Source organism: Chelonia mydas, chromosome 15 (genome assembly GCF_015237465.2).
Source record: "Chelonia mydas isolate rCheMyd1 chromosome 15, rCheMyd1.pri.v2, whole genome shotgun sequence".
NCBI classification, from domain to species: domain Eukaryota; kingdom Metazoa; phylum Chordata; order Testudines; family Cheloniidae; genus Chelonia; species Chelonia mydas.
In genome coordinates this window covers 8,936,567-8,964,085 of record NC_057856.1, presented here as the reverse complement: position 1 = coordinate 8,964,085, position 27,519 = coordinate 8,936,567, and the positions used below count along the sequence as shown (strand labels likewise).

General features: G+C 48.4%; 1 protein-coding gene across 3 annotated transcripts in view; it reads left to right on the top strand.

The window, feature by feature from the left end:
- KSR2 (kinase suppressor of ras 2) overlaps positions 1 to 27,519 on the top strand; it is a 295,477-nt gene that overhangs the window by 146,948 nt on the left and 121,010 nt on the right. For 2 of the 3 annotated variants that reach the window (XM_043529546.1, XM_027834074.3), the window contains exons 6-9: positions 15,986 to 16,055; positions 20,374 to 20,457; positions 26,260 to 26,327; positions 26,501 to 26,599. In XM_043529546.1, the coding sequence (XP_043385481.1) occupies positions 15,986 to 16,055; positions 20,374 to 20,457; positions 26,260 to 26,327; positions 26,501 to 26,599 (321 nt within the window). The remainder of the gene's footprint in view (positions 1 to 15,985; positions 16,056 to 20,373; positions 20,458 to 26,259; positions 26,328 to 26,500; positions 26,600 to 27,519) is intronic. The other variant, XM_043529547.1, reaches the window with a different exon arrangement.

The window sequence follows — 27,519 nt, the reverse complement described above, 5'->3', positions numbered from 1 at the left end:
AGGGGCATCTCCTCTCGGATCCCAATTTGCTGATGTTTCATAGCAAACATGCAACACTTCTGCTCTTCACAAGCTGTGCCTTAGACAAGGACGCTTCTTCCCCCCCCCCCCCCCCGCACTCCTTCCCCTGGTTGGTGGGGGCTGCAAGCTGATGGAGCGATGCTGTGCATTGCTTCTGACAGCTGCAAGGAGCTTTGCCATGTTCATATCGGCCTTCCCTCTTGCAGGGGTCAAAAATCCAAGCGCTTTTCTTTTTCTTCTCTTTTTGGCCCTGTGAGCTGAACCTCAGCGCGCCAGCAGCAGCTGTCACAACCCCCGCCTGTCAGCATGGTGCTTGTTTGTGCCGTCACCCCTCAATATGATAGCCTTGGCAATTGAAACTGATGGAGCAGAGGTGGCTCGCTTTCTCCTCTTTCAGGAAAACTCGTGGTGATGGCAGCCGTGCCCTCTGTCTGCTCTCATCTCATCCCTGCCTCGAGCTTGAGCCAGCGATGGAAGGCTGCCTTCCAATTATTATGTGCTTTAGAGGGATAGTGTGGGCTAGTGGTTAGAGCAAGACATTGTGAGTCAGGAGGGAGGTAGTACCTTTGACATTGCACTCAATATGTTTATGGAAATATGCTTGAGTGTAAATATAAGGAACTGGAATATGCTTCATGCAAAAGGTCTCTTGTATCATTACAAAGCTTATAATCTACTGAGTGTTCATCCTATTTGTATGAATGTGTTATTCTTGTATCTGAAACTAGGCCTATGAAGTATAACTCTGAGGCCCTATTGTAATTATGCAAAGTGTGGGCCATTAATGGTGGTTTGGAATCTTGATGGCTCCCATTAACTCGGACAATTGGTTGTAAATGGCTCTGTTTACTTGTAAGCCTTCCTATATACTGTGTGCCAGCAAGTGGGTAATGAAGTCTCACAGGGCATGTGAACATGTAACATGACACTGAAGTCCACCTGTAACCTGGTCCTTTTCCATTTTCCATGGATCCAGAGAGACAAAGGATTCCCGCTTTGTGCCAAAGCTATAAAAGGGGGTGGAACAGAACAAATGGGGCTGCCAGTTATGAGAAATCCTCAAGTTACCACCTGAGCTGGAACTAACAAGGGCTGTACCAGGGGAAAGGATTGGGCCCAGACTAGGAAGGAGTCTAGTCTGTGAAAAAAGCTTATCGGAACATCTCTGAAGGTGAGATTTTACTTGTGAACAGGTTCTTAATATATTAGGCTTAAACTTGCGTGGTTTGTTTTATTTTGCTTGGTAACTTACTTTGTTCTGTCTGTTATTACTTGGAACCACTTAAATCCTACTTTTTATACTTAATTAATAAACAAAAGTGATTTTATTAACCCAGAGTAAGTCATTAAAACCTGGGGGAGCAAACAGCTGTGCATATCTCTCTATCAGTGTTATAGAGGACAGACAATTTATGAGTTTACCCTGTATAAGATTTATCTAGAGTAAAACGGATTTATTTAGGGTTTGGATCCCATTGGGAGCTGGGTGTCTGGGTGCTGGAGACAGGTAACTTGCTGAGCTGTTTTCAGTTAAGTCTGCAGCTTTGGGGGTGTGGCCCAGACCTGGGTCTGGGTTGCAGCAGGCTAGCGTCTCTGGCTCAACAAGGCAGGGTTCTGGAGGCCCAAACTGGCAGAGAAAAAGGGCTCTGAGGTAGTTTCAGCATGTCAAGTGACCGTCCCAAGGGGGTCTCTGTGACCGAACCTGTCACAGTACCTTCCTGGTGGGGCTGATGCTTCGGCCATGTCCACACTATGGGCATTAAAGTGACACGGCTACGGTGCTGTAGCTATGCCACTATAACCCTGTAGCGTGGACACAGACTGCAGTGGGTTTTTCCATCACTGCAGGGACCCCACATCTCTGAGCAACGGTGGCTAGGTTGACAGAAGCAAACTTTCGTCGACCTAGCTGTGTCCACACCAGGTGTAGTGATGGCACAGAGAGGTGTGGATTTTTCATGCTCCTGAGTGCCACCGCTATGTCCACCTACGTTTTAAGAGTAGACTAGGCCTTAATTGATGCCCGTGCCATGCTTTGTGATCCTGACACCGCAGGTGCTGTGTAGGAGCAGAAGCTTGGTATCCTGGAGAGAGCATTCAGTCTAATAACCTCTATGCAGCTGGGCCGAGCTGCATTTACTGGTAAATGGTTAAAGCCAGTCAGTGAATGGAACTTTAGCAAGCGTGACACTTCGTTAAAAGTGCCTGACACTTCATTAAAAACCCTCCTCCTGTGCAGGGTTATAGACAAGCAGCTCTGGGACTGGCTTTGGGGGTTTCACGGTGTAGCTCCTTAATGATGGTGCTGGAAGCAGCTGCCACTCCACTGGCACCAATATACATTGGACATAGACTGAGGGAGCGCACGCTTTACCTTCCCAGCTCGACGAGTGTTACGGGGCCCTTGGCCCCGCTGCAAGGTAGGTAAGTAGTAGTATGCCATTTAACAGATGGGGAAATTGGGGGACCGAGGGTAAGGGGCTTGCCAAAGGTCCTGCAGCAAACTGGTGACGGACCCATGAATGGAACTCCTAATTCCACACCCAGATGAAATATTACATATACAAACAATCTCCGTCAGTGCACTTACTAGAGACACACCTGAATGAAACCTGGGCCCTACGACAAGACCCAGATCTCAACTTTGCACCCCCCATATTGAACAAGAGGGTTTGCAATTTGGTCTGAACTTGCCCAGTGTTCAGGATGTTTGGGGTATTGGGATTCATCCGGGTAAAGAACGCAGACCAATCTGTGAACCTGATCTGGATTTTAATTTGAATGTGGATTTTTGCATGGCCCAATCTCTGGTGTTCTCACAGAAGGGTCCGTGTCTCTTGGGCTTAGCTTCCCCCACTGCATTTATTTAACCGAAGGTGAGGAGAGGGAGCTAATCTGTGCTAACGCTTCTTTCCATTGATACAACCACAAGGGTCCTTAATTCGAAGCCTAGAAAAGTTGAGGAGATCGAAGGGAGCCTGCAGGTACAGCGTGTGATGGTATTCCATGGCCACAGCACAACGGTCTAGCCCAGTGACCAATTCCCTTGCACTGTGTGCGTGCACTTCAGGGTAAAGCAAACTAATTTGGGCTCTTTCCTCTCCAGTCTGCTTTCTGTCCACCCCAGAGAATTCCACTCCCACTAGCTTCCGTTTCCTAATGTGATGGACCCTTGAGTGATCCTTGGCCACCAGGCTCTCCCTTCTCCCTGTCTGCAGCTGGCATCTGACCTGGACGGTTAGGGCAGGGCTGGGGTTGGGGAGTACTGAGCTTTGCTTGTTACCGTAGCGATGCCTAGTGCTGGGTGCTTAAGGCAAGTTGCCCCAGGTATATGGAAGATGGGCTGCCTCATCGTGCTGGGGTTAAGAGAATAAATGGGGTGAATCATTAGGACTTTGGGGCATCAAAGGGACCTGCCAGGGATGGAATCTGGAGACTGGAATGGGTTTTGTATATTTTCTGTTTTAGATGGCATTACAATCTCTCTGTCCTGTGTTAGTTTGCCTGGTTGTGTCTCCTATGGTCCAGCAACTGGATTGGAGGCCACTGTGGTGGCCCCATTACTTGAAAGGATGCAGCTTGCTTAACATCCTATTCATTTGTTAATTCATAACGATATAACCAAGGGCCCTAAGACCCCTATCTGCAGGGAACGGATTGATTCTAGTACCCTTGCTGGCCTTTTCCTGACCGAGAGCAGTGGGAATGGCGCAGACCCACAGGACCTAGCGAATCAGTGACATGGCCCTGGTGCACAGTGAAAACATGCTCTCGGGCCACAGTCCCACAGGTACTTCAGCAGGCATAAATGAGTGGTCCCACTGAGCTTGCTGGAATCCATCCTGTGTATGAAGTCACTCCTGTGCAATAACTGGCCTCTAGTGTATTCAAGCTGCATGTGACCTTGGCTACGTTAGTACTTGGTCCTTGCAGAGCACCGTCTTAAAACATTAATCTTCCCAACCATGCTGCGAGGGCAGTAGGATTATCCCCATTCTGCAGGCGGGGGCATTGACACAAGCTTTCAGATAGCTCTGTTCCCACTTAGGCACTTAAAGGGAGTGGCCGGATCTTCAGAACCGCTCCCTATCCAGCTGCTCCCATTGTTCCCCCACATTCCCTCTGTCTGCAGCAGGTGGGGGCCCTGCAAACTGTAAGGCTTGTGAGTGGGCCGTGGCTCTGTTGCATAGCTGCAGCAAACCCTAACTGCTGAGTTGCGGCTCTGAGGGTTACATAGTTCAGCTCCTCAGCGTTTACATTAAAAATCCAGGTAGCTTCTGAGGGTGGATTCTGATTCAGTGTTGCCCTCCCTAAATATAAATACACCATATGTGAAAGGGAGAGCACTGCCCCGTATCAACAGCCCATTTCTTGCTGTTTTGGGGGTGGGGACGTTACGATTTAGTTACAAAACAGGTGTGCAAGAAACCAGGATATTCTGAACCAGCTGTGGCAAAATGGCCAATGTTAGTCTGGTGGGTCCTGCGCTTTTCTTGGCGGGGAGCTAAGCTGCTACCCCTTGCCCCTGTTCTTGGGGCATCAATGGCCCCACTAGTGGCCCAGGAAGGTGGTAAAGGAGGGAAGCAGAGGAGGGGTCTGGGTTTGCTCCTCACTCTGAGCCCCAGCCCCTCTCAACCCTTGTGGGTTCTTACCTTCTTCCCCCTTGGGTGGGGTACCTGCAGTTCTTAGATGCTGGGGCAGGGTCCCCCTTACTTCGGGTCTCTGATTTTCTAAGTCTCACAGCACACCTCCAAGCTCCAGTCCCCTCTCTCCTTCCTCCTCCTCTTCTGTCTGCCTGAAGCAGGGGGTTTTATTAGGTTCCTAACAGGGCCTTAACTGACTGCAGGTGCTCCAATTAAGCTGCAGCCACCTTCCCTAGTCTACAGGGAACCACACCTTAATTAGTCTTGAGTTTGTGTTTCCCTTCTAGCACTCTCCCACTGCTCCCTGGCCCTCCTGTATCACACAGCATTGTGGATGGCTCAGCTGAGTGGAACATCTTTTTCACTTCGGAGATGGCATTGTTAGGGGTCTTGATGGAGCGCTGCAGGGCCAGTGCCCTGGCAACACCAAACATCTGGCATTAATAGGGTGCTGCAGTGGACCCCAACCTTTCTTGTTGGGAGCCTCCCTTTGGGGTGGATTGTCAGATGGGTGACCCTCATAGCCTCTTCTGATAGTCATTGTCTTCTCTCCTTTTCTAATGAATGCCTCCCTCTTTTTTTCCTTCTTTTCCGTTTCCGTGTATTTCCCCCTTCTCAATCCTTTCGCCCCCTCTGCCATAGGGCTTGCTGCTGATGCTTCCTCCTTAGTTCTGCAGTTTCATATCTGAATTCCTTCAGAACTCCTGGCTGGATACCATCTGGCCCTGGGGACTTATTACTGTTCTCAGTTTACCAGTTTGTTCCCAAACCTCCTTTATTGACACCTCAGTCTGGGACAGTTTCTCATATTTGTCACCTGAATAGAAGGGCTTGGGTGAGGGAATCCCTGTCACATCCTCTGCAGTGAAGACTGACTCAACAAATTCATTTAGCTTCTCCGCAATGGCCTGGTCTTTCTTAAGTGCTCCTTTAGCATCTCGATCATCCCATGGCCCTGCTGATTGTTTGGCAGGCTTCCAGCTTCTGATATACTTAAACTAGTTACTCTTTAAATTATTTTTTGGCTTGCCTAATTATACTTTTTCACTTGACTTGCCAGAATTGATGCTCCTTTCTATTTTCCTCAGTAGGGTCTCACTTCCAATTTTTAAAGGATGTCTTTTTGTCTTTAACATACACACTCTCCAAAACCGATCCCTGATTATCCAAGATACCTGGGACATGCCTTGAGTTCACGTTCCTTTCCATCCTACAGCCAGGCCTGAATTTGTGTCCTGCTATTCCTTTTGTTTCCGTGCATCATGTTTCTTTTATCACAGAACGTTTGGCTCCTCTTTCTAGATGGTAGAGAGAAGGCTGCTTCCCGTTTCAGAAACCACTAATGTCAGGTAGGGTGACCAGATGTCCCGATTTTATAGGGACAGTCCCAATATTTGGGGCTTTGTCTTATACACGCACATATTTCTCTCTTCTCCCCCCCCCCCCCCATCCTGATTTTTCACAGTTGCTATCTGGTCACCCTAAATCAGGCCAGGAGAAGGGGAAACGGACATCTCTCCACATCTATGCCTCTCCCCCAGATTAGAGGGGAGAGTCTGCAATTAACTCAGAGGTACCTGAAATCCTTGAGGTTGTTTCTGGCTACAATGTAAAGCTTTCCTGTGCCCTTCTGCCTTCACACTCTTGTTGCCTTCTCTCCTGCAGTGGCTCTATTGTGAACATCTCAGATCCTTCATAGATCATCGCTGTAATGAAAATAATTACCTGTGAATCATGTAGGTCTCTTATCGTTTTGTTAGGAGGTTAAAAACCCTGCTACAATTTAATAAATTTTGCAACGAGCACATTATAGAAGGTAATTAAATACTTCAACCATCCTTCTGCTTCTTTTTTTCCCCTTCTCCCTATCATAGCGGGATTTAATTGAGGCCAGCTGAAAGTTAGCTGAAATCAATCGTAGACGATAAAGCAGAGGTTTTAATTTAACTCTGGGACCATAGCTGTAATTGCTTACGTGTTCAATTAATAAAGAACTGATGGAGGGAGGGATGCTCGTTTGTATAATATGAGTTACTGATGAGAAAATGGCATTTATGAAAATAAGAGTATTTTGCACTCCCAGGGCCAAATCCTGGTTTGGTGTAAATCAGTGTAGCTGCATTGAAGTCATTAGAGCTACGCCGATTAATGCCCCAGCTGAGGGTCTGGCCCCTAGAATACCCTTCATCGGAGTTGCTCAGAGTATCTCACCATCCCTGCGAAGTAGGGAAGTATTACTTTACTGGCTGAGACAGGGACTTGCTCAAGGCAACGTAGCATGAACCCAGCATGCCGGACTCCCAGCTTTGGGCCCTCGCTAGGGTTGCCCACTTTCTAATTGTTGAAAACCCAACACCCTTCCCCGCCTCTTCCCTGGGGCCCTGCCCTCCACTCACTCCATCCCCCCCACCCCTGTCGCTCGCTCTCCCCCACCCTCGCTCACTTGCTCATTTTCACTGGGCTGGGGCAGAGGGTTGGGGTGTGGGAGGGGGTGAGGGCTCTGGCTGGGTGGGGGGACTCGGGGGTGGGGCTAGAAATGAGGGGTTCAGGGTGTGGGGGGGGCCCTGGTCTGGGGCAGGGGGTGAGGGGGTGCGGTCTCTGGGTGGCACTTGCCGGCTTTCCTGGGAGCCGCCTGAGGTATGTCCCCCTGTCCTCATGCACCGCCCCGAAGCTCCCATTGGCTGGGGTTTCCGGCCAGTGGGAGCTGCGGATCTGGCGCTTGGGGCAGAGCCCCCGTGGCTGCCCCTACTCCTAGGAGCTGGAGGGACATGTTGCTCCCTCCGGGAACCGCTTGGAGCTGGGTGGGGAGCCTGTCAGCCCCATGCCAACCGGACTTCTAACAGCCTGGTCAATGGTGATGACCAGAGCCGCCGGGTCCCTTTTCGACCCAGTGTTCTGGTTGTAAACCGGGCACCTGGTAACCCCAGTCCCACAGAGGGACCGATATGGACAGACCCTCAGCCATGTGTGAAATTCTGTTGCCTTCAGGGGCATTCCACAGGAGCATGAAGGTCCATCCGTCCAGTGTTTTCCCCAGGAATTGAAATTATGGGGCGTGTTCAAATTTACAGGGGGGAGGATCAGGGCCGATGAGGGGTGAGACCGTGAGGGTGAAGTGGGCTGTATGGCACCACGGTAAAAACTGAAATGTTTCATGACCATTTTATTAGATTTTTAAAATCATCACACAAATTAAAGTTGGCTACTCAAGCCTTCTATGAAGCACTACATCTACATCCTTCTTGGTTTCTTGTTATAATTTTGAACAACTCTGTTAATGAACTTCTTGAATGCAATGCATTCATCTTTGGTGACTTCTCGTGTTCCGATACTTCCATTCCTTCAATTGATATGCTCATTAGTTCATTCACATGATCAGGCAGAAGGCGACTTCTTTCAGAACACACAATTCTAGTCAATGATGAAAAAGAACACTCGACTGTAGCTGTTGTGACTGGGAGTAGCAAGAGATGAATTCCTACTTCTTTCAGCCCAGGAAACACAGCATAAAGATCGGGTCGAGCCACTAGTGAGGATAAAAAAAGAAGTTGAAGTCAAATCTTCATTCATTCATCGGATGATTTTCCACTCTGTGTTCAAATTCTCTATTCTGCCTGAGCACATGGCAGCCCCATTGCTGGTAGTGCCTCACTCCACTCAACTGTCGGTGTTTTATAAGACAGGGATCTGTAAAAGCTACGTAGAGGTTGAGTAGAATCTAGAAGTCGCTGTTGTCGATTTTTAAGAATCAAGTCTGTGTACTTTTTCAGTTGTCTTAACAAACACTTGTCCTCTTCCCTTAAGGATTCAATATAAATGCCTTCATTAGTCAACTTCTGGACTGAAGTCTCTGCTTCTTCCAGTACTTTTTCAGTGGATAGCTCGCTGATTGATCCAAAACGTAGCTTCTATTGCCGGACAAAGATCTACTGCTGTTGTAGTAGATGCCTGGATGGCATTGTTTCATGACCCAAGTGGTTTCAACAGTAGACTTATAAGAAAGAGAATGGCAATAGTCTTCTCTGAATGTAGTAGCAAAAGTAATCCACCAGCCTCACTACTTAGATCCATCCCATCTTGGTAGATACTTTCCAAAGCCAGTAATAATGGCTGGAGTAATTTTAAGACAACAGCAGGGATCGCTCATGAGAAAGCCAGAGGGTTTCCCCAGGTTGGACTAATTTGAACTTCAGTCCCAGTGTATCTTCTGTATTTTCCAAGATATTCAGTCTTTTTGGACTCTTGCTGAAAAAAGAATACAATGAAGACATTAAATTTATAGCTTTTAAAATGTCTTTTGAAGAGTCTGCAGCTCGTACTAGGGCTAGTTGGAGAAGATGGCCTCTGCAGTGTGTATAGGAGAGACTAGAGTTACACTTTTCTCTGAGCAAAGCTTGTCTTCCACCATGTCTTCCAGAGAAGCTTGCAGCTCCATCAGATGCACAAGCAGCCATCTGTTTAGGGTCCAATTGACAAGCATTTAACTCTTCTAAGATGTGGGTTGTCACAGATGCAGCCAATAACTTGAACATCTAGAAATGCATGTACCGGCCTACCACTGACATCAAGATAACGTACACGATGACTTAATGACCATTTGCACTGGTGCATTCATCAGCCATGTATGCAAATTTTTTGAATGTGGTGAGAGAGTTCTTCACTTTTTTCAACTGTTGAGTTTCACTGTTGTACCACATGCATCTAGCCAGTCAGCTGAGTTTCTTGCAGAAAGATAGTGAGCATTTGTCTTGTTCGGAACCAGCGTTCAACTTCAGGATGAACAAGTGACAATGCACTTAACATTAGCCTCCAGTTTGTAGTGTGTGGCATCTCTTGCCTAAATAGAAAGTATGATGCCACAGCCATGTTTGTTTGCATGAACTGTGTTGTGTCTCCAAGGTTCTTAACAGCCTCATTAAAACTCTCACCGGTGGTGTCCTTGGTCAGTGGAGACTCAGAGTTCAGAGGTGCTTTCACATGAGTTCACCTCCCAGGTGCGGGGCAAGAAGGTGCCTTGCTTATTCCTCCTGCTGCTCACTGTTCGCTCTGGCCACTGTTGTTCGTTGTGCCACCGTTCACTCCATCGCTCTGTTGCCAATGGCCCTGCACTGTCACCTTCTGCTGCCACCTGCCACTGTGACCTCTGCGAGTTGGTCTCTTGAGGTTCCACCCAGCTCTCAGTGATTTCAGCTGAGCTCTCAGTGCGGGAACCTCGCTGCTAGTGCAGACTGGGCCGTCTCTTCCACAGAAACACTGTCCCACAGCAGGTCTAAGTGCTTAGACGTGATTGTCAGTGATTTCAGCTGTAGTGGTTGCTTAACACAACAAAAGGCTCCCTATGGAGCCTAATCAGCTCTGTCTTTAAACAGTGGAGAGAGGCAGGTCAAACAGTACTTGTGACTCAGGCAGACCATCAAGCAAAACACCTGTCCCCACCCTCTCTCTTGATGCCCTCAATCAGCAGAAGCTAAGTACAGTTCTACTGCCCTTTACTCCTACAATAAGAATAACATTTCATTACATTCAAGTAATTTGTAACCCAACATTCAAGCCCCGCATTCAAGTGATTTGTAACCCAACCCCAGCCAACATCTATCACTTGGGCAACACAGCTCTGTTTGCTGGATACCTCGGTAGATTAGGTGTGATTGTAAATTCAATCTGGTCCTGAAGCCTTTCCCCCCAGCTCATCACTAGCTGCCAGGGAGAGCTCATTTAGACTTTGCTTACAAATCATCATCTGAAATTATTAGATTGGCCAACATCACCAAAATGAATGCACTCATGGTCATAAAAACAGCTGTATAAGGAAGCCAGTCTGTGTTCTTACTTTTCAGATCTTTTATACTTTTTCAGATACACGTATTTTATCATTCACTTTATATGCTTTTAAAGTGTGTGTATTAATGTTTCTATTTCAATTCAAATTTCCAAACAATCACTAAATTGGCAACACTGCATGTAACTAGTTCACAAAACTGGGGAGGCGTTGGGGAAATTCGTGGGGGGGAAGGGTAAACACCCCCATGGGGGGGTGTAGGGAAATCCCTGCATCCGTCCTGGTCACTGTGGGTTAGAGAAGCTCTTTGCTCAGGTGGTGCTCCAGAGGAAGGGATGGGCAGGAGCTGTGAAATTGACAATGAAGCCAGGCAGCTAGAGCCCAGCTGGCCCCTGCTCCTCTGGAGAGCTGGGAGGCTGGACCTACTCCCAGCTGGGGCTAGAAGCCCAAGCAGCTTCCTGGCCCCACCCCCTGGCTCCCATATGGGAATATTGGCTATATTTGGGGGGGGCTGAAGCCGGGACAGCTGGACCCCACATCCCAGGGGCGAGAAGCCCTGGGCGGCTTTCCCACTGCTCCCGACGGGGAATGGGGAGCCAAGGTCAGGGGGCAGCCTGCTGGGAGCTCGGGAGCCTGTGGAGCAGCTGGGCTGCCAGCAGGGAGCTGCCAGGAGAGCTCTCAGACTGGGCTCTCAGCTCCCCACACTACCCACTTAGGCTGGTGGAAGTCCTCCTGTTGAGGACACACACCACAACCCAAGGGAGGAAGTGTGGACGTGCACCACTGCAGTAGTTACTGTGGGTGCTGTCATTCAACCTAATATGTTGATTTAGATTTCTAGTGTAGACATACCCTTAGATGACCAACCACAAAGAGCAAAGAAACAGCTCTAGGACAGCCCATACGCTGAAAACTATCCACACCATTACTTGATGGTTGCTTCTAAATCATGATTGTGCTGGAAGAAGCTGTATACTGGTCTGTGAGCTGGAAGTACGAGGGGCAAGGGCCCGGTCCAATTCTCATAGAAGTCCAGGGGAGTCTTCCTCTGAATCATGCCCCAAATCCATAATAAATACTATTGGTAACGACTGTTTCCACCCCACTTGAGTGAAGCGTGTGGCAAGTTAGCGTTGCACAGGAAGTGGTATGTAAATGTAACCTTCAGGAGTAGCGTGTAATTAAAATACACCTCAGCCTGATATATTAAAATGGGATATGAAAGCAAACCAAGGTACTCACTGCTTATTGAAAGTATGTTTAGTGAGGGATTGGTTGGCATACTGAATAAACCGCTGGGATCGCAGCTGGGTTCTGGCTTGCAGCCCTAGATGATAAGTCTGGTGGTCTGGCCTTACGTCCGTGATGGACAGCCTTTTGGCAGCAGAGAATCACTACTGGTTACTGTTTGTGCGTGGGAGTCTCTCAAACCGTTCGTCATTAGCAGGCCTGCCTCTGCAGTTGCACTTGGCAGAGCAGAGTGAGTGGCTCCCAGCCTTCTCCTTTTCCAAAAGCTAAAGTCGGAGGAAGCCTGACATCTGCTCCCGAGACTGAATGTCTTTCTCGGAGAGATGCTGTAGCTCAACCAGATATGAATCTGGCTGGAGGCAGGAATGACAGGGGAGGTTCTGTGGCCTGTTATGCAGGAGGTCAGACGGGATGACCTCTCACAGTTCAGGCAACTGCATCTATATTCCCCCTCCGTGGTCCAGCAAGAGCACCCACTCTAGGCTTGTCACCTTGCCTGGGCAGAGACCCATGCCTCTCTCCCTCCTGACCAGGGATTTTCTAGGCTGCACGGTTCCCTGCCTGCACTGCCATATCCCCAGCAAGTCAGACTGCCTAAACAGGCCAGTGTCTGTTCTCTTCTAAGGCTATGCGCCGCTGTAACTGCCAGCCATTATAAGTTACCTCACAACCCTTATAAGCAAGGACATTCATTCTTAAGGGGAAAGTATTACAGAGAAAACATATAAAGAACCATCAAAGTTCTTATACGCATGCTAAAAGCTTACCATGGGGTCGCATTAGGCAAAAGTCCTTCCAACCCTTCCCAGGAAGGATTTGGGGTCTCCTGTCTGCTGGCTCAGAACGAAGGCCCCAAATCAGTTTAAACTCTCAGGCTGTTTATTCAAAAGTTCCTTCTTTGTCTGTTGGTCTCTGGAGAATCCAGTTTGAACCAGTAGAGCCTCTTCATGTGGTGGTACCTCTCTGGAGGTATTACAACCAGAATGAATTTGCCTAATCGTCCCTCACTGTTCTTCATTCCTGGAGGGCTGTGGTCACACTCCCCCCTGGAATTACATGCAGTCCCTGGCCCACAATGATACATACAGTAAGATCTCCCAAAGATACAGCCATTTCCTGCACTATCTGTCTCAAGTCCCTTTTGGGTCTTTAAATCTATGGATCAGTTCAGTGCCAGCGCAGGGACTGGGAGGGGAGGGAGCACATGTTCTTGCTCTCAGGAAAGCTGGCTAGGCCCTTGATACAGGTTTTAGAGCCACCTGGCTGCAGTGTCCTCTAAGGAGTGCGGCACTGCCAGGGAATAGCCAGGAAGTTCACCACTTTCATATTCTCTTCCACCTGGCTCCTCCCCCTGGACTCCTCAGTCTTTCTCTCAGTTTGTGTGGGCAAGAAGCACTTTCTCCTCACTCCCCTGCCACAATTCAGGGGATTCCTTGTTCTCCTCCCAGCCCTCCTCCATTGCACCCTGTTGGCTCCAGGGGAGCTGCAGCTCTGAGCAGTGCCTGGCCCTTAGTTTGTCACTGGCTCGTTGCCCCTCGGTCTGCTAGGCCTGGTCCCTGATCCTCTGGTCTCGATCCTGCAACCAGACTTTCTTGGTTGCAGGCAGGGGTCTTCTCATACGGATCCAGCTGCAGGATTAGATACATAACCAACTCCATAGTCTTCCCCACCCAGGAGGGAAATTTTACACTGCTCATTCTAACCGTTCCTCCAACACCCCCAACTTGTTTGCATCAGAGAGGAAGTCAGTGGTTTGGGCCTGATTCTGCGCTTCCTGACATCACTACTAGTCCAGTGTAACACCAGAGACTTCAGTAGAATAACCACTCCTGATTTACACCGAGACAAGTAAGAAGAGAATGAGACCCTTTGTGTTTCAGGGGCTGATTGAAAACCTGTCAAAGTGAGTGGAAGGCTTTCCGTTGGTTTGATGGGCAATTAATCGGGCCAACTGTGTGTGTGTCTGCACTTTGCTGCGTCAGTGCATGACACAAACACTATGAACCTGATGGCTGGTTTGGCAATGACTTACCTACCCCAGCCATATCAAGGTGCTAAGGAACTTGTGTTTGATTTTCTTTACAGGCAGGGCTCCCACTATCCTCTCTCAGAAGGGGAAATACAAAAGAGGTCTTTTTTATTTGTAATCATGCTATTCTTGCCAGCAAGTTAAAGAAGTATGGGCTGGATGAATGGACTGTAAGGTGGATAGAAAGCTGGCTGGATCGTCAGGCTCAATGGGTAGTGATCAATGGCTCGATGTCTAGTTGGCAGCTGGTATCAAGTGGAGTGCCCCAGGGGTTGGTCCTGGGGCCAGTTTTGTTCAACAGCTTCATTAATGATCTGGATGATTGGATGGATTGCACCCTCAGCAAGTTCATGGATGACACAAAGCTGGGGGAGAGGTAGATATGCTGGAGGGTAGGGATAGGGTCCAGAGTGACCTAGACAAATTAGAGAATTGGGCCAAAAGAAATCTGATGAGGTTTAACGAGGACAAGTGCAGAGTCCTGCACTTAGGACAGAAGAATCCCATGCACTGCTAGAGGCTGGGGACCGACTGGCTAAGCAGTTCTGCAGAAAAGGACTTGGGGATTAGAGTGGAAGAGAAGCCGGATATGATTCAGCCGTGTGTCCTTGTTGCCAAGAAGGCCAGCCTCATATTGGGCTGTATTAGTAGGAGCACTGCCAGCAGATCAAGGGAAATGATTATTCGGCACTGGTGAGGCCACATCTGGAGTACTGCGTCCAGTTTTGGGGCCCCCCACTACAGAAGGGATGTGGACAAATTGGAGAGTGCCCAGCGGAGGGCAACGAAAATGATTAGAGAGCTGGGGCACATGATTTATGAGGATAGGCTGAGAGAACTGGGCTTATTTAATCTGCAGAAGAGAAGAGTTGGGGAGATTTGATAGCAGCCTTCAACTACCTGAAGTGGGGTTCCAGAGAGGATGGAGCTCGGCTGTTCTCAGTGGTGGCAGATGATAGAACAAGGAGCAATGGTCTCAAGTTGCAGTGGGGGAGGTCTAGGTTGGATATTAGGAAACACTATTTCACTAGGAGGGTGGTGAAGCACTGGAATGGGTTACCTAGGGAGGTGGTGGAATCTCCTTCCTTAGAGGTTTTTAAGACCTGGCTTGTCAAACCCCTGGCTGGGATGATTTAGTTGGTGTTGGTCCTGCTTTGAGCAGGGGAGTGGACTAGATGACCTGAGGTCTCTTCTAACCCTAATCTTCTATGATTTGAACAGTAGTTAAATTGGTTTCTAAGAGGTTGACAGCTGGCTTTTTGTTAAGATAGAGATACAGTCACAAGGATGTGATACCTTATTAATAAACTATGAGTTGCCGATTAGGCTTCATCTTCCCTTTCTTGTTTGGAAATCATTAACTGTCTCTAACAGACTTGTGTTCCCAGCTGCCCAGAGACTGTGTGTGTGCTGGATTGAATGTATCTTGGAAGAATAATCAACTGGTGCAAGTACGTACGTTCGTTTGTTCTCTTTCTCTGGGTGAAACCCCTCATGCCTGTGCAAAACTAGTTAGTTATTGATCTTGTTTGATTATTGTGAGTGGAGGGGAGAAGAAGCTGCTTCCTTAGCTGAGTTAAAGAGTTGACCCTGCGGTACTTGCTTAGGGGCTAGGGAAATGAAGTCCGTAGGAGTTCTGCCTGGGTAAATGAAGTGCAGGAGTGGGCTGCAAATGGTAGAAAGCAAATAACTCTGGATCTTTCTGACCTGTAAAATTAGCAATAAAAGGTGTGGGAGCAGGGCAGGGTTTTCTCCCACCCCGTGGTGGCTGAGAATGCATGCACTTGCTTTCCCAAGTAGGGATGCAATGTCCTTTACCTTTCAGATGTGACCAGTCTCTGAGCATGAAGGTTGAGGGCTATTGCTAAGCTTTTGAGGAAATGCTTGCACCCCACCTCCACCCCCACGCCCAGACCAGGTTTTCAGTGCGATTTGGGCTATGCTGGTTTGGGGACAAAGGCCCCTTTTTTTGATTTTTTTTTTTTTTTCTCTCATGCTGACTGGTTACAATTAGAGCCCTGTGCGGATACAAAATTTGTGTCCACATCTGATCCGCAAACGCGGTTCGTGGATATCCACCTCTGCGGGTGCGGCTATCCACGGATATCCGCAGACTTGCAGGGCTCTCGTTATATCCCTGCGGTAACCGATGCTCCTCTCTCTTTGGTTGTAGTGCTCCTATATGCTCCTCTGTTCAGAGAGTAACATCTGGCCTTCCCCCTTATGAATCCTTGTTTGTTTCTGTTCTGTCTTCTCACCCTGCAGATACGCTGTCAGTGCCTCGCTGGTCCCCACAGATTCCCCGCCGTGATCTAGGAAACTCAATCAAACACAGGTACGGTATCGCTGAGAAGTGCCACACGAATCTGTCCTGGCAATTCACACTTGAACACAAGGTTCCTGTCATGGCAGGCAACAGCCTTTCTATTCTGTAATACGTTCTATCCTATTCTCCGCAGCCCCTTGGCCCCCATTATGCGGGTCAGAGGCGTGCCCCGGTATGTGTGTGTGTGTGAGAGAGAGCCTCACACCTGACACAGCAATTTATTTGCATTTGATTTTGACCCATGAACGAGCTTCAAGACTGACCGCTGTGAAGGCTGAAAGCTGAGATCCAGAAAACGTGTGTAGCACATAGGAAGCCCAGTCATAGACTGAGAGCCCAGTGTGCTAGGTTCTGTACAAACATACTGAAAGACAGCTCCTGCCCCAAGCAATTGACACCAAGCAGAAAAGCTAACTCTCCCTAGGTAGCGCCATTCCAAAGGACACAAGGAAAGCAAGAGTAAGTCAGATGTGTAGCTGAAAAGCATGTGGTGGCAGGGGAGGGATTCAGAGTACTTTCCTATAGCAATCCAGCTTCAAGTCCTAACCATCTAGAATATTTTTCAGAGTGGTAGCCGTGTTCGTCTGTATCAGTAAAAAAACCGAGGAGTCCTTGTGGCACCTTAGAGACTAACAAATTTATTTGGGCATAAGGTTTCGTGGGCTAAAACTCACTTCATCATCAGATGCATGCAGTGGAAAATACAGTAGGAAGATAGATATACACAGAGAACATGAAGAAATGGGTGTTGCCATACCAACTGTAACGAGACTGATCAATTAAGGTGTGCTATTATCAGCAGGAGAAAAAAATTTTGTAGTGAAAATCAGGGTGGCCCATTTCAAACAGCTGACAAGAAGGTGTGAGTAACAGTAGGGGACACCATTAAATTAGGCTTGAATAAAGACTGGGAGTGGATGGGTCATTACACAAAGTAAAAACTATTTCCCCATGTTAATTTCCCCCCTACTGTTACTCACACCTTCTTGTCGACTGTTTGAAATGAGCCACCCTGATTATCACTGCAAAAGTTCTTTTTCTCCTGCTGATAATAGTGCACCTTAATTGATTAGTGTTGTTACAGTTGGTATGGCAACACCCATTTCTTCATGTTCTCTGTGTATATCTATCTTCCTACTGTATTTTCCACTGCATGCATCTGATGATGAAGTGAGTTTTAGCCCACGAAACCTTATGCCCAAATAAATTTGTTAGTCTCTAAAGGTTTCGTGGGCTAAAACTCACTTCATCATCAGATGCATGCAGTGGAAAATACAGTAGGAAGATAGATATACACAGAGAACATGAAGAAATGGGTGTTGCCATACCAACTGTAACAACACTAATCAATTAAGGTGCACTATTATCAGCAGGAGAAAAAGAACTTTTGCAGTGATAATCAGGGTGGCTCATTTCAAACAGTCGACAAGAAGGTGTGAGTAACAGTAGGGGGGAAATTAACATGGGGAAATAGTTTTTACTTTGTGTAATGACCCATCCACTCCCAGTCTTTATTCAAGCCTAATTTAATGGTGTCCCCTACTGTTACTCACACCTTCTTGTCAGCTGTTTGAAATGGGCCACCCTGATTTTCACTACAAAATTTTTTTCTCCTGCTGATAATAGCACACCTTAATTGATCAGTCTCGTTACAGTTGGTATGGCAATACCCATTTCTCCATGTTCTCTGTGTATATCTATCTTCCTACTGTTTTTTTCACTCCATGCATCCGATGAAGTGGGTTTTAGCCCACGAAAGCGTATGCCCAAATAAATTTGTTAGTCTCTAAGGTGCCACAAGTACTCCTCATCTAGAATATTGTATTTCCAGATGGAGTGAAGGGGGAAAGGCATGAGCCCGCCCAGGAGACAAACATCTCTCGCTGGCAGCAGATTTGCCAAGGCAGCTACAGTATCTAATCTGTTTGTGTCACTGCTTCACATGCAGAAGAGAAGCTGTTCATGCTAGAAGCCGCTGGCACTGTTTGGGGTTTCACACCAGCCCTGAATGGGAATCTCATTGCTGGGAACTTGCAGTCAGAGATCTCTCCCCTCCCAGCCTTACTGAGTAGGTAGCTGGGGGAGTTTTACATTTTGGTTTAGCACCCGGAGGCCCATGACATGTTCATGCCAGCCTGACTGCTTGGAGAGTCTGTCACACATCTCCTCTAAAATTGTGCCCGCCTGCCAGACCTCCGTGCTCCTTCCTCGAGTCCCATGGCAGCAGTAAGTGGCGGGCTGCCATAACGGAAATGCCCAGCAATCTATTAAGGTAGTGGGGATGATGAAGCAAAGGGAAAACTCGTCAGCTTCATCACCCTCTCCCTAAACGTCATGGAGCTAGATTATCAGCTCCTGCAAATCGGCACTACTCACGTGACGTCACAGCAGAGCCACTGTCCCCAGGCTCTAAGGCACGGATTAGGAAAAACCATCTGGTGGTCATAATGCCCTAGCGCACGCAAGCTTGCTGGCCAGGGGTTTGATGGCGTGAAACATGGAGCCCATTCAAGATGAATCTGTTCAACCACATTACTCAGACTGCACTAAACTCCCAGTTGCCAGCATGAAAGGGCATAAATGGGGCCACCCCAACGCCCTCTATCTCCAAACCAGAGAGAAAACTAGTTGCAGAGGGCAGAACACTTCTGAGCTGCTTCTCAGGGTGTGTAATTTACTGAGTTAAAACCTCTGACCCGGGCCAGGCCAGGAGCAATAAGCCCCATCGTTTCTCTTTTTCCAACACAGAGCTGATGGGCAGGGGAGGAGGGGGTGCGGAGGGATCCCCTTCTACTTCCAACATGTAGGCACAGTATTCTAGGGTCAAATTTCACTTCCATTTCAGCTGAAATGCAGTTTAGATAAGGCTTGAGCTGAGGTCGATAGAGATTGTCCGTGATCTGTGGCCTGCCACCCTGGAGTAAACTCCACACAAGCTGTTTGCTGCTTTTGTAGCTAGCATGAGAAAAAGGAATGGAAACTGCCCCACACTGGGGTGGGGTGATGTGCAGGAGCCCAGTTCAGCTGCAGGAAAGGAACGTGGTGCTAGGCTGTGGCTCGAGATGGGGGGGGGGGGGTTTCCAAATCGGAGCTTCTGCCCATCCTCATCCTGCAGCGAGGCCAACTCCTTTCCAGACTCCTCGAGGGTGCTCACAGTTGTGTGCTTTTACCTATCCAGTCGCTGTGAGTTATTTGTATGCCGTGGGACCCAGCAGTGATCGGAGCCCCCTTGGCAGGCAGATGTTCCCCGCCCCAAAGAGCTTCCAATCCAGCTAGACCAGGCAAAGGGGCGAGGCCAGGGAGCTTTTTAATACCCATTTTACAGATGGGGACCGAGACACACACGTGAAGGGACTAGTTGGATCGCACAGGGAGTCCATGAGCTGGGAGCTGAAGCCTCTTCTGAGTGCAGAGCCTTTATGTTTTAAATTTTCATTCTATTTTTATTAACCTGTTTAAAACCCTGGAAAATTATATGGAACATTTTGTTTGACTTGAAACAGTCGTGCTGTGTCTCTTCCCCCCCCCCCGCCCCGCGACAATATTTTGGTAGGGCCACTGAACTGAAAACTCTGTTCCTGTCAGTCATCCTGGCTTTCACTCGTCTGAGCACCCTGCCTGGCCTGTACCTTTGGAGGGAGGGTGCTGCTAAATCCCAGCTGCTCGGCACGGTCCCATGTGTGCTTAGGATGAGCTTCTAGTGGGTTGACAAAGATCAAGATGAGCCCCGTCTGTTTAACACGGACTGACAAATTGACTGATGTGGCTGTGGCTAAGGGCAGATTAACATGAAAGAGGATCTAGTTTGTAATTGTCAATCTCCTTCAAATTTCCCAGTTCCTTCTCCTTACTCCTTTGCTGAAGTCAATGTCTGTCAAATGCCATTTCCACCCTCGTTCAGCTGGGTGGCAAGGCCCGAGCTCTAGGGTCCGTCTGCACCGCAGTAAGACACCAGCACGGGTGAATTTCAGAACCTGGGTCTGCAGATTTGGGCTTACGAGGCTCACGCTGCGGCACTAAAAATAGCCCTGAAGATGTTCTCGCTCGGGCTCTGAAACCTGGCCTGGGGGTAGGTCTCGGAGCCGGAGATCCAGGCCAAGCGGGAACGTCTACCCTGCTACTTTTTGCACCAGGGCTGCTGCGGGAAACTCACTGCTCTGGTTTTTGTTTTGGCTTGACTGATCACTGTAACAGACTTAAACGCTGGTGCTGTGTGGAGGGGGCTAAAGCATAGAGGGTAGCGATGCTTATAAAGCTTTTCTCCACCCAGGGTAGGGCACAGCAACCTTCTTTGTTCTTAACACTTATCTGATGTTTTCCTCTGCAGATTTTCCACCAAGTATTGGATGTCTCAGACATGCACCGTCTGTGGGAAAGGAATGTTGTTTGGATTAAAATGTAAAAACTGCAAGTACGTCACGGTTTCTAAGCTGGCTTTGTTGTTGCTTAATGTTGCAAAAGGAATGACTGGGCCGTCATCTCCTGAGCGCTCTGGGTGTGTTTTTTCTGAATGGGGCTCAGACGTCCCCAGGCCTGCCATTGTCTCCCCTCTCATCTGCATGAAAATTCTTTCCATGACTTTGAGATAAGCAAAACGCCCCTAATGGCTGAAGTCCTGAGTTCATCCACCAATGCCCTGCCCGTGCAAATCAATATCACTGCTCCTAGGTCGGGGGAGAAGTTAGTTCAGATCCCCAGTCCGTTCAGCTCTCTCCTGAGCCTGCTGCTCAGAGTGGCTAAGTGTGAGGATGATTTTCAGGAGCTAAGGCACCTGTCCATTACATGCTGACCTGAGACAGCAAGGGCAGTTCCCACTGAGCACCAAATGCCCCGTCTGCTCCAGCTGCATTTGCCTCACTCACAGGTTGCCTTTCTTTGCAGTTTGGAAGGTCAGGATTCCCCCCCCGGCGCGGATCTCCCCAGCTGGTTGCTGCAGCACCTGCCTCTGTTGTAGCAGACTGCCATGCGGGGCAGGGCAGGATTCTGTAGGCCTAGCTACTGTTTAAACCCCATTGGGTGGTGCATTTTACGTTAGCTTTTCTATTTGATAACGAAGAACGTCCTTGCCCCTTCAATGGCTAAACAAATCCAAAAGGGCTTCCTTTGCCCATGCCGGGTGAAGGTGCAAGGTGCTGCGTGTTTCAGCCGAAACCACTGCAAAAGCCTAAAATGTGGCTCACTTCAGCCAGGCTCCAGAGAGGCGGAGAACACAGCCCCCTAGTTCTCTCCTCTCTAAGCCACTTCCCAGGGAGCCAGACTCAGACCCTGCTTCCTCCAGCACATCCTCTTTCTAATGTGCCGGGCGTGGAGCAAAGGAGTGAACTCCTCCCTCCTCCCAACGAAAGAGCTGACCTTGCCCTGCTTCTCCACACATCCCTGCCCTCTGGGCTGGCAACAGTGGGGCCTTCCTTTAACCAGAGGGGAGAGAGGTAACCCCCATTCCCACCCCCTCCAGCAGGCATGTGTGTGTTTTTTTTTTTTTTTTTTTTTTTGTAGGGTGCACAAAACATGGATTACAAAATTCTGGTAACATTGAATCAGTTTGGGAGAGGGAGGGGGAGAAGAGCTGACTTGGAGAGAACTCTAATCCTTGCACTAGTGGAAAGATTGCTTTGAAGGCTAGTAATTTGGGGTATCAGAGGATGGCTGACGAGACGTGTGCTCGGGTTCCTTGATTCTAGTGGCAGAGACCCCAGTGGTGTATTGTGCCCATAAACTCAGAGGGGAGGTAGGGGAAGGTCTAGGGCAGCAACTGGTCGGCATCTGGCTGATAACCTGTCCATTCCTGCTTTCTTTCCGGGAGACTCAGCCCATGGAGTCCCCTGGTTAAATTTGGCCTTCTGTTGTGTTACCTAGCAATAAATCAACTCCTGGCAGTAATTGTATTTGCTGTAGAGCTCTGTGATTGAATCTGAAAGTACATTAGTAATGGATAACAGGGGTAATTTTATGCCTAGGAATAGCATGTGTAACAATGCAAGCCGAGAGAGAGGTAGTCCCAGTCTCCTGCTCTGGGGTGTAAAGCACACTTCCTGGAAGAATAGGAAGGAATTCTCTCCCCCCTCCCTGACATGCATGCTGCACAGCTGGGGAGATGCACTCTCTTCCTCTGAAGTTTCAGGTGTGTGTCACGGCTGGAGGAGGGATAACCAGACCTGAGAGACTCATGGTTCTGACCAGTGTGGCAGACCTATGGTCTGTGTTCAGTTGATCTCTCTGTAGTGTCCTTTCGCCCTAGTACAGAAAATCCACTCCGCTCTTAGGTGATGCCAGCCGAGCCCTTTGGCTGGACATTAAGCCAAGGGAAGTTGTACCTTCCATCTCACTGGGAGCCGCATCAGGCCCCAACTCCAAGGGCACTGTTGCAAGGTGCCAATCACCTCCTGGGAGGTGTGTGCCCTCCACTCCCACTGACTGCACAACTCACAGGATCAAGCCTTTTACACGCAGTTGGTTGCTCTGCGGTATCCCACCACCTCTTCCGTATCCCTCAAGTTTCCTTCTGCAGGGCGACGCTGAAGGATTTCCCAGCCTTCCTGCTCCCGTGCCTGGGGCGTTCCACTCGCCATCCTGTAACGCTTTCTCACACGGCGCTTTGGCAGCCGAGCGAACCAGGAGGTGAAACAGCTGTGCCCGCAGATGAGAGTAACTAAGATGAATTGTGCGTTACCCAGAGTGCGGTGTAGCTCAGAGCTTCGGATGCGTCTCGATTTATGGCACCATCGCCTTGAGCTGCCTTCTCTCTTTTATGACATCAGCAAAAATCTTACAAACTTGTGTTTATCTGAGAAGCTCATTGTGCTGTAGAGGATCCAAACAAACAAAAAAGTTGCAAAACGTGATTTAATGGAAATGGGCTGTTCTTCAAAGGCCACAAAGATGAGCAGGATTTAAAAGAATAGTGGGCCAGATTCTGATTTGTTACACCGTTCTGATTCTAGAGTAACCCTGCAGAAGTTACTCTGGATACCCGAGATATCATTTGCTTTTCTAAGGCTAGGGAATATGCTAAGTCACTGCTTTGTAACTGAGTCAATGCTAACTTCTTAATGGTATTTATTAACATTTTTATGTTAATAAAATATCAAGTTAGTACAAGGAGGGGAGGTTTAACCTGGTGCAATACATGATGATATTTTGCATAGTTAAAGCTGGATCCCAGTGTTCTAATAGTGACACTGCCAAGTACTTTTTGTAACCCCCCCTTTTTTTGGTACACCTTTGTAATCCCTTGAGAATTAAATGTAATTCTCTGTTAATATTGTCCTGTCCAGCTTGACAAACCTCTCACCCCTCCCCTTTTGTGTGCAAGTGCGTTGAAATGGATTGTTCTGATTAACAGTGGCAGCTAACGTTGCTCCTTCTCACTGGCAGAAATGGACGCACAGCCGAAGGAGGTTTGAGGGACCTGGGTTAGAACAGGGAGGACATTGGGATTGGAACCCACTGCTTTAAACAGCAGGGGGGTCTGAGGGGCATTGGCAAAGTGAGAGTAAACAAGAGGAGTGCAGAGCTGTATCTTGGGATTGAAATGCACTAGGTGGGAGGCTGTGTCTGCTTCTGTGTCAGCCTTGTACGAGCACTTAGAAAAAAACACATTAATTGTGGATTTTCACAAAAAACTAAATATTAACGAACTACTCCAGTTCCTCACCTTCTGCCTACCTTCCAGCACTGGCACTGTTCTTCCCTGTAAAGAAGCAAGTTACCAAACAAACAACCCACCCCCCAAAGCCTCCAATACTAAATTAATCCTTGGCTCTGCTTCTAGGAATCTTTGTGTAACGAAATCTAACACCATGAGGCTCCTGAATTTTCATTACCCAGCTCATTGACTTGTGGCCGCTTGTATTTTTTTTTTTTTTTAATTTTTTTTATTCCCTTGACCCTGTTTCTTTTATAATATTGTTTTTTCCTTTGCTTTCCATGCGTGCGCACTGAGCGCGTATACAGCCCTCCTCTGCTCTGGCTCATGGGGGCAGAATGGGAGGCTGGGACTCTTACATTCTTAATTAGGACCCAGTGAAAAGGTTTTAGAGGCATAAGAGCCTGCTTATATCTATATGTTTGAACCAGGGGTGAAGCCCTCAGTAGACTCATATTCTCGCCTGTGTTAAATAATAAAGGCTGCACAGAATATTAAATGAAACAATCCTAGCTTGAAATGGTCCAATCATTTCTGTTAAATGTCCTGGTAATAAAGCCATAAGGAACATTGCAGCGGCAGAGATAAATTGCAAAAAAGAGGGAGGAAGAGCAGGGGGCTACCGAATTATTTCCCCTCTGCTGCCAGATGCTTTAATTAAGTGCAACCCAGCATTAGCTCTGGATAATATTCAGTAGGAAACAGCAAAGAGCTCTTGGCACAGAGTGTGGGTCTCTGCTCCCTTTGTCTCAGGCTAGATTGTCAGAAATGTTAGTTTCCGCAGCTCTGGGCAGTAATGAGATTGCTGGGTTTTCCTAGCAGTGGAAGGGTGCTTGGGCATCTCTTTCAATTCAGCATGGAGCCTCACTCAGCTGCGTGTTCCATGCAGGATCGCAGTAGTGAGAGAACCAAGAGGCCCACTGGAATACTGGGTGGCTTTCCTTGCCAGGGTAGATTTAGTTCCCCTCTTGAATGATCTCCGCATGCAAGCTGGGTTGGGCCAGATACATTCTTGGAAAAGCCCATGGTGAAAAAAGTCCAGATGGTGGAGGAAACTCTGTGGGTGACTGGCTAGGTATCGCTGCTACAGTGAGCTGGAAATGAGTCAATCCCCCAACATGGCACTAGGAGAGCACTGCATTGGAAGTGATCACCATTTTGGCTTTAACCATTTGTGGCCTAGAGCCCGTGGAACTTTTCACAAAAGCCGGGAGGCAGCCCTAATTGGGTTACATTCCTCCCGCCTAAATTCCATGGTTACTTTAACCAGCTGAAATTTCCCCCCATCATAACCTGGGTAGTCAAGTGCCTTTAGAAGCTCCCTCCCTCCCAAAGGATTCACTTGAGAGTTCAGGGGGGATGGTCCCAGCCAAATACATATGTCTGGGAGTCAGTTACTAATGAAGGGGAGCTGGGAGCGTGAGCAGAAGCACGTTAACCTACCGCGTTACGGGGGATCTCTGTAAAGCGGAGAATGGAAGCGTCCGAGAGCGCTTGGAGTGCTAGCCGGGGAGCTGCCCTGGAGCTGGCTTTGGAGACTGCGTTTGTGGATGGCTTAAAGAATGTGTTTTGCCGTTTGCTCACTTTTCAGCTCCTCCAGCCCACGCCCCAAGTTGGTTGGGAGGGGGAAGGACAAATAGACCTTGTCTAGGTCTATATGTCTGAGTGGGGTGTCTGTGTCAGTATTCATGAGGTGACCCCGTTGCTTAGGCCCTGTGAAACTACCCTTTGGCTGTTAAACAGATGCCTGCATTTCTATGATGGGCGAAATGATCCCGTTGCAGTTCTCCCAAACCCGTGGCTATCTGAATGTGGTGTTTTCCTCCAGGATGTTCCAATCGTCAGAGTTGTACTGTATCCTTTACACCCCCACTCTCCTGTTCAGAGACGTTCAGAGGCAATTGGCATGATTCACCTGTATGGGACTGATGCATATTTTTCATCTCCTGCATGAGTTGGCTGGGGGAGTATTGACCCCCCAACAGCAAGCAGTGGCTATGCTGCAGCTGTCCTCTCCTGACGGCCCTCTTGGGGTAGGGAGTGGCTCCAACTCTGGCCATGGTCCCATCGGAGCAGGTGGACTCTGAGATTTGCTAAACCAGTGCATCTCCTAGGTGCCCTGTCTCCTCTCTTCCCAGCCAGTGCCCCCTTGTTTCCGGGAGATGTACCTCCCACCGCCGCTACCTTCTGGAGACCCTTTCTACCACCTGTGACCTGCAGCCCCAGTTCCACCCCTGGACCTAGTACAGTGAAACATGCCCCATCTTTGGGTGAAAGTTGCCAAAGGGGGGGGGGTGCATCTTTTGAAGCAACAGCTGCAGGATCTGGTGGAGCCAGAAGGATGCCGCCAAGCCCTGGTGCTTGCCCAACACTGAGCAGACAACGCCACATGAAACAAAAGCAACTTGGAAGTTAGCTTGAGTCACCACCATCCTGTCTGCAAAATTAATTTCTGCATTAAGGTTCCCTTGTTCTCAGCTGGCCCACGTGTGACAGTGCCTCCTCACGTCCGCCCAGGGACTGGGATGGATCTGCCTTCACATTTGTTTTTATTGCTTCTTCTCTTAGGCTAAAGTGCCACAACAAATGCACCAAAGAGGCCCCACCCTGTCACATACTGATCATCCACCGTGGAGGTAAGAACCCCTTTACTAGCTTTGGCTTCCTTGATGTTTTTGCCAGGTAAAAATTTTCAAAAGTGCCTAAGTGACTTAGGAGCCTGAACACCCATTGATAGCCAATGGGACTTAGGCTCCTACATTACATAGGCACTTTTGAAAATGTTACCGACCATCTTTTCCGCTTATAGGGAGACGAGCTGTCCGATGCGAGGCAGATTTGCATTCCAAACCACTTCCACCCACCCTCCCCCTGCCACCTTTTCTTTTCAGATTCCCCACAACGCGGGGTAAGTGCAACAGGTTTGAGCCTTTTGCTAACGTTGAAAGCTGGCCTGGGTGGAAGTTTGGGACCCTAGATCTGCGGTGGCTCTGTTGATGCATGCGGGTCTCATTTCATTACATGAAACAGCAGCGTTAATGTCAGGCAATGGCACATTCAGATGCTAATTGTGCTATTGAAATTGTCTGCTTTCCTCTCCTCCAGGAGCGCAGTTCATAAATATGAAAAGGAACAGGGCACATTTACAAGTCCAGAAGGGAGGCTTTGCACCAGGAAGAGTTTTTCCTTTTCATTTGAATTCTGGCTACGTGCTCCCAGGGCAAAACGGGGGTGGTGGTGGTTTGAGATTACCTAGGGGGAATGCTGTAAATTAAATTAAAATAAATTGAAATAAAGATTCCAAAATATGCATATAATTTTAGATCTAATAAGGCTGTTAGAATATGTTAAATACCAACTGATTATTAAAAGCATATTCATTGAGAATAACCCTTTTTGCTATTTTTTAAAAAATAAGTTACTTACTGCATCTAACGAGGCCAGTCGTGCTCTGGAATCTAAAATTCAGAATGGGGCATCATCTGATTCAGAGGTGGTTCACTTCTTTTCACAGGTGGGCTGCCCTGAATAGTCACTGCAGTGGTAGTTCTGTACTGTGGCTGTTTGACTCAAACAGACCCTGTGGTTCTCTCTAGCTCCCAGACTGACTAACGGCCAATGCTGCCTAGCGTCTCCCAGAGTCCTGGCCTGGAGCAAGCAGTCTTGAAAGGGACTGATGATTACCCGGCCTGCCTCAGGGCTGCTTTGTCAACTTAGCTGCCCCTTCCAGTTGCTGGCTTTGCCCACCGTTTCTCATGCCAACTTTTCGGCAGGTTATTTCCTTGTTGATTCTAGGCGGAGCTCCGTCCTCTGTCCCCGTGAACTGTT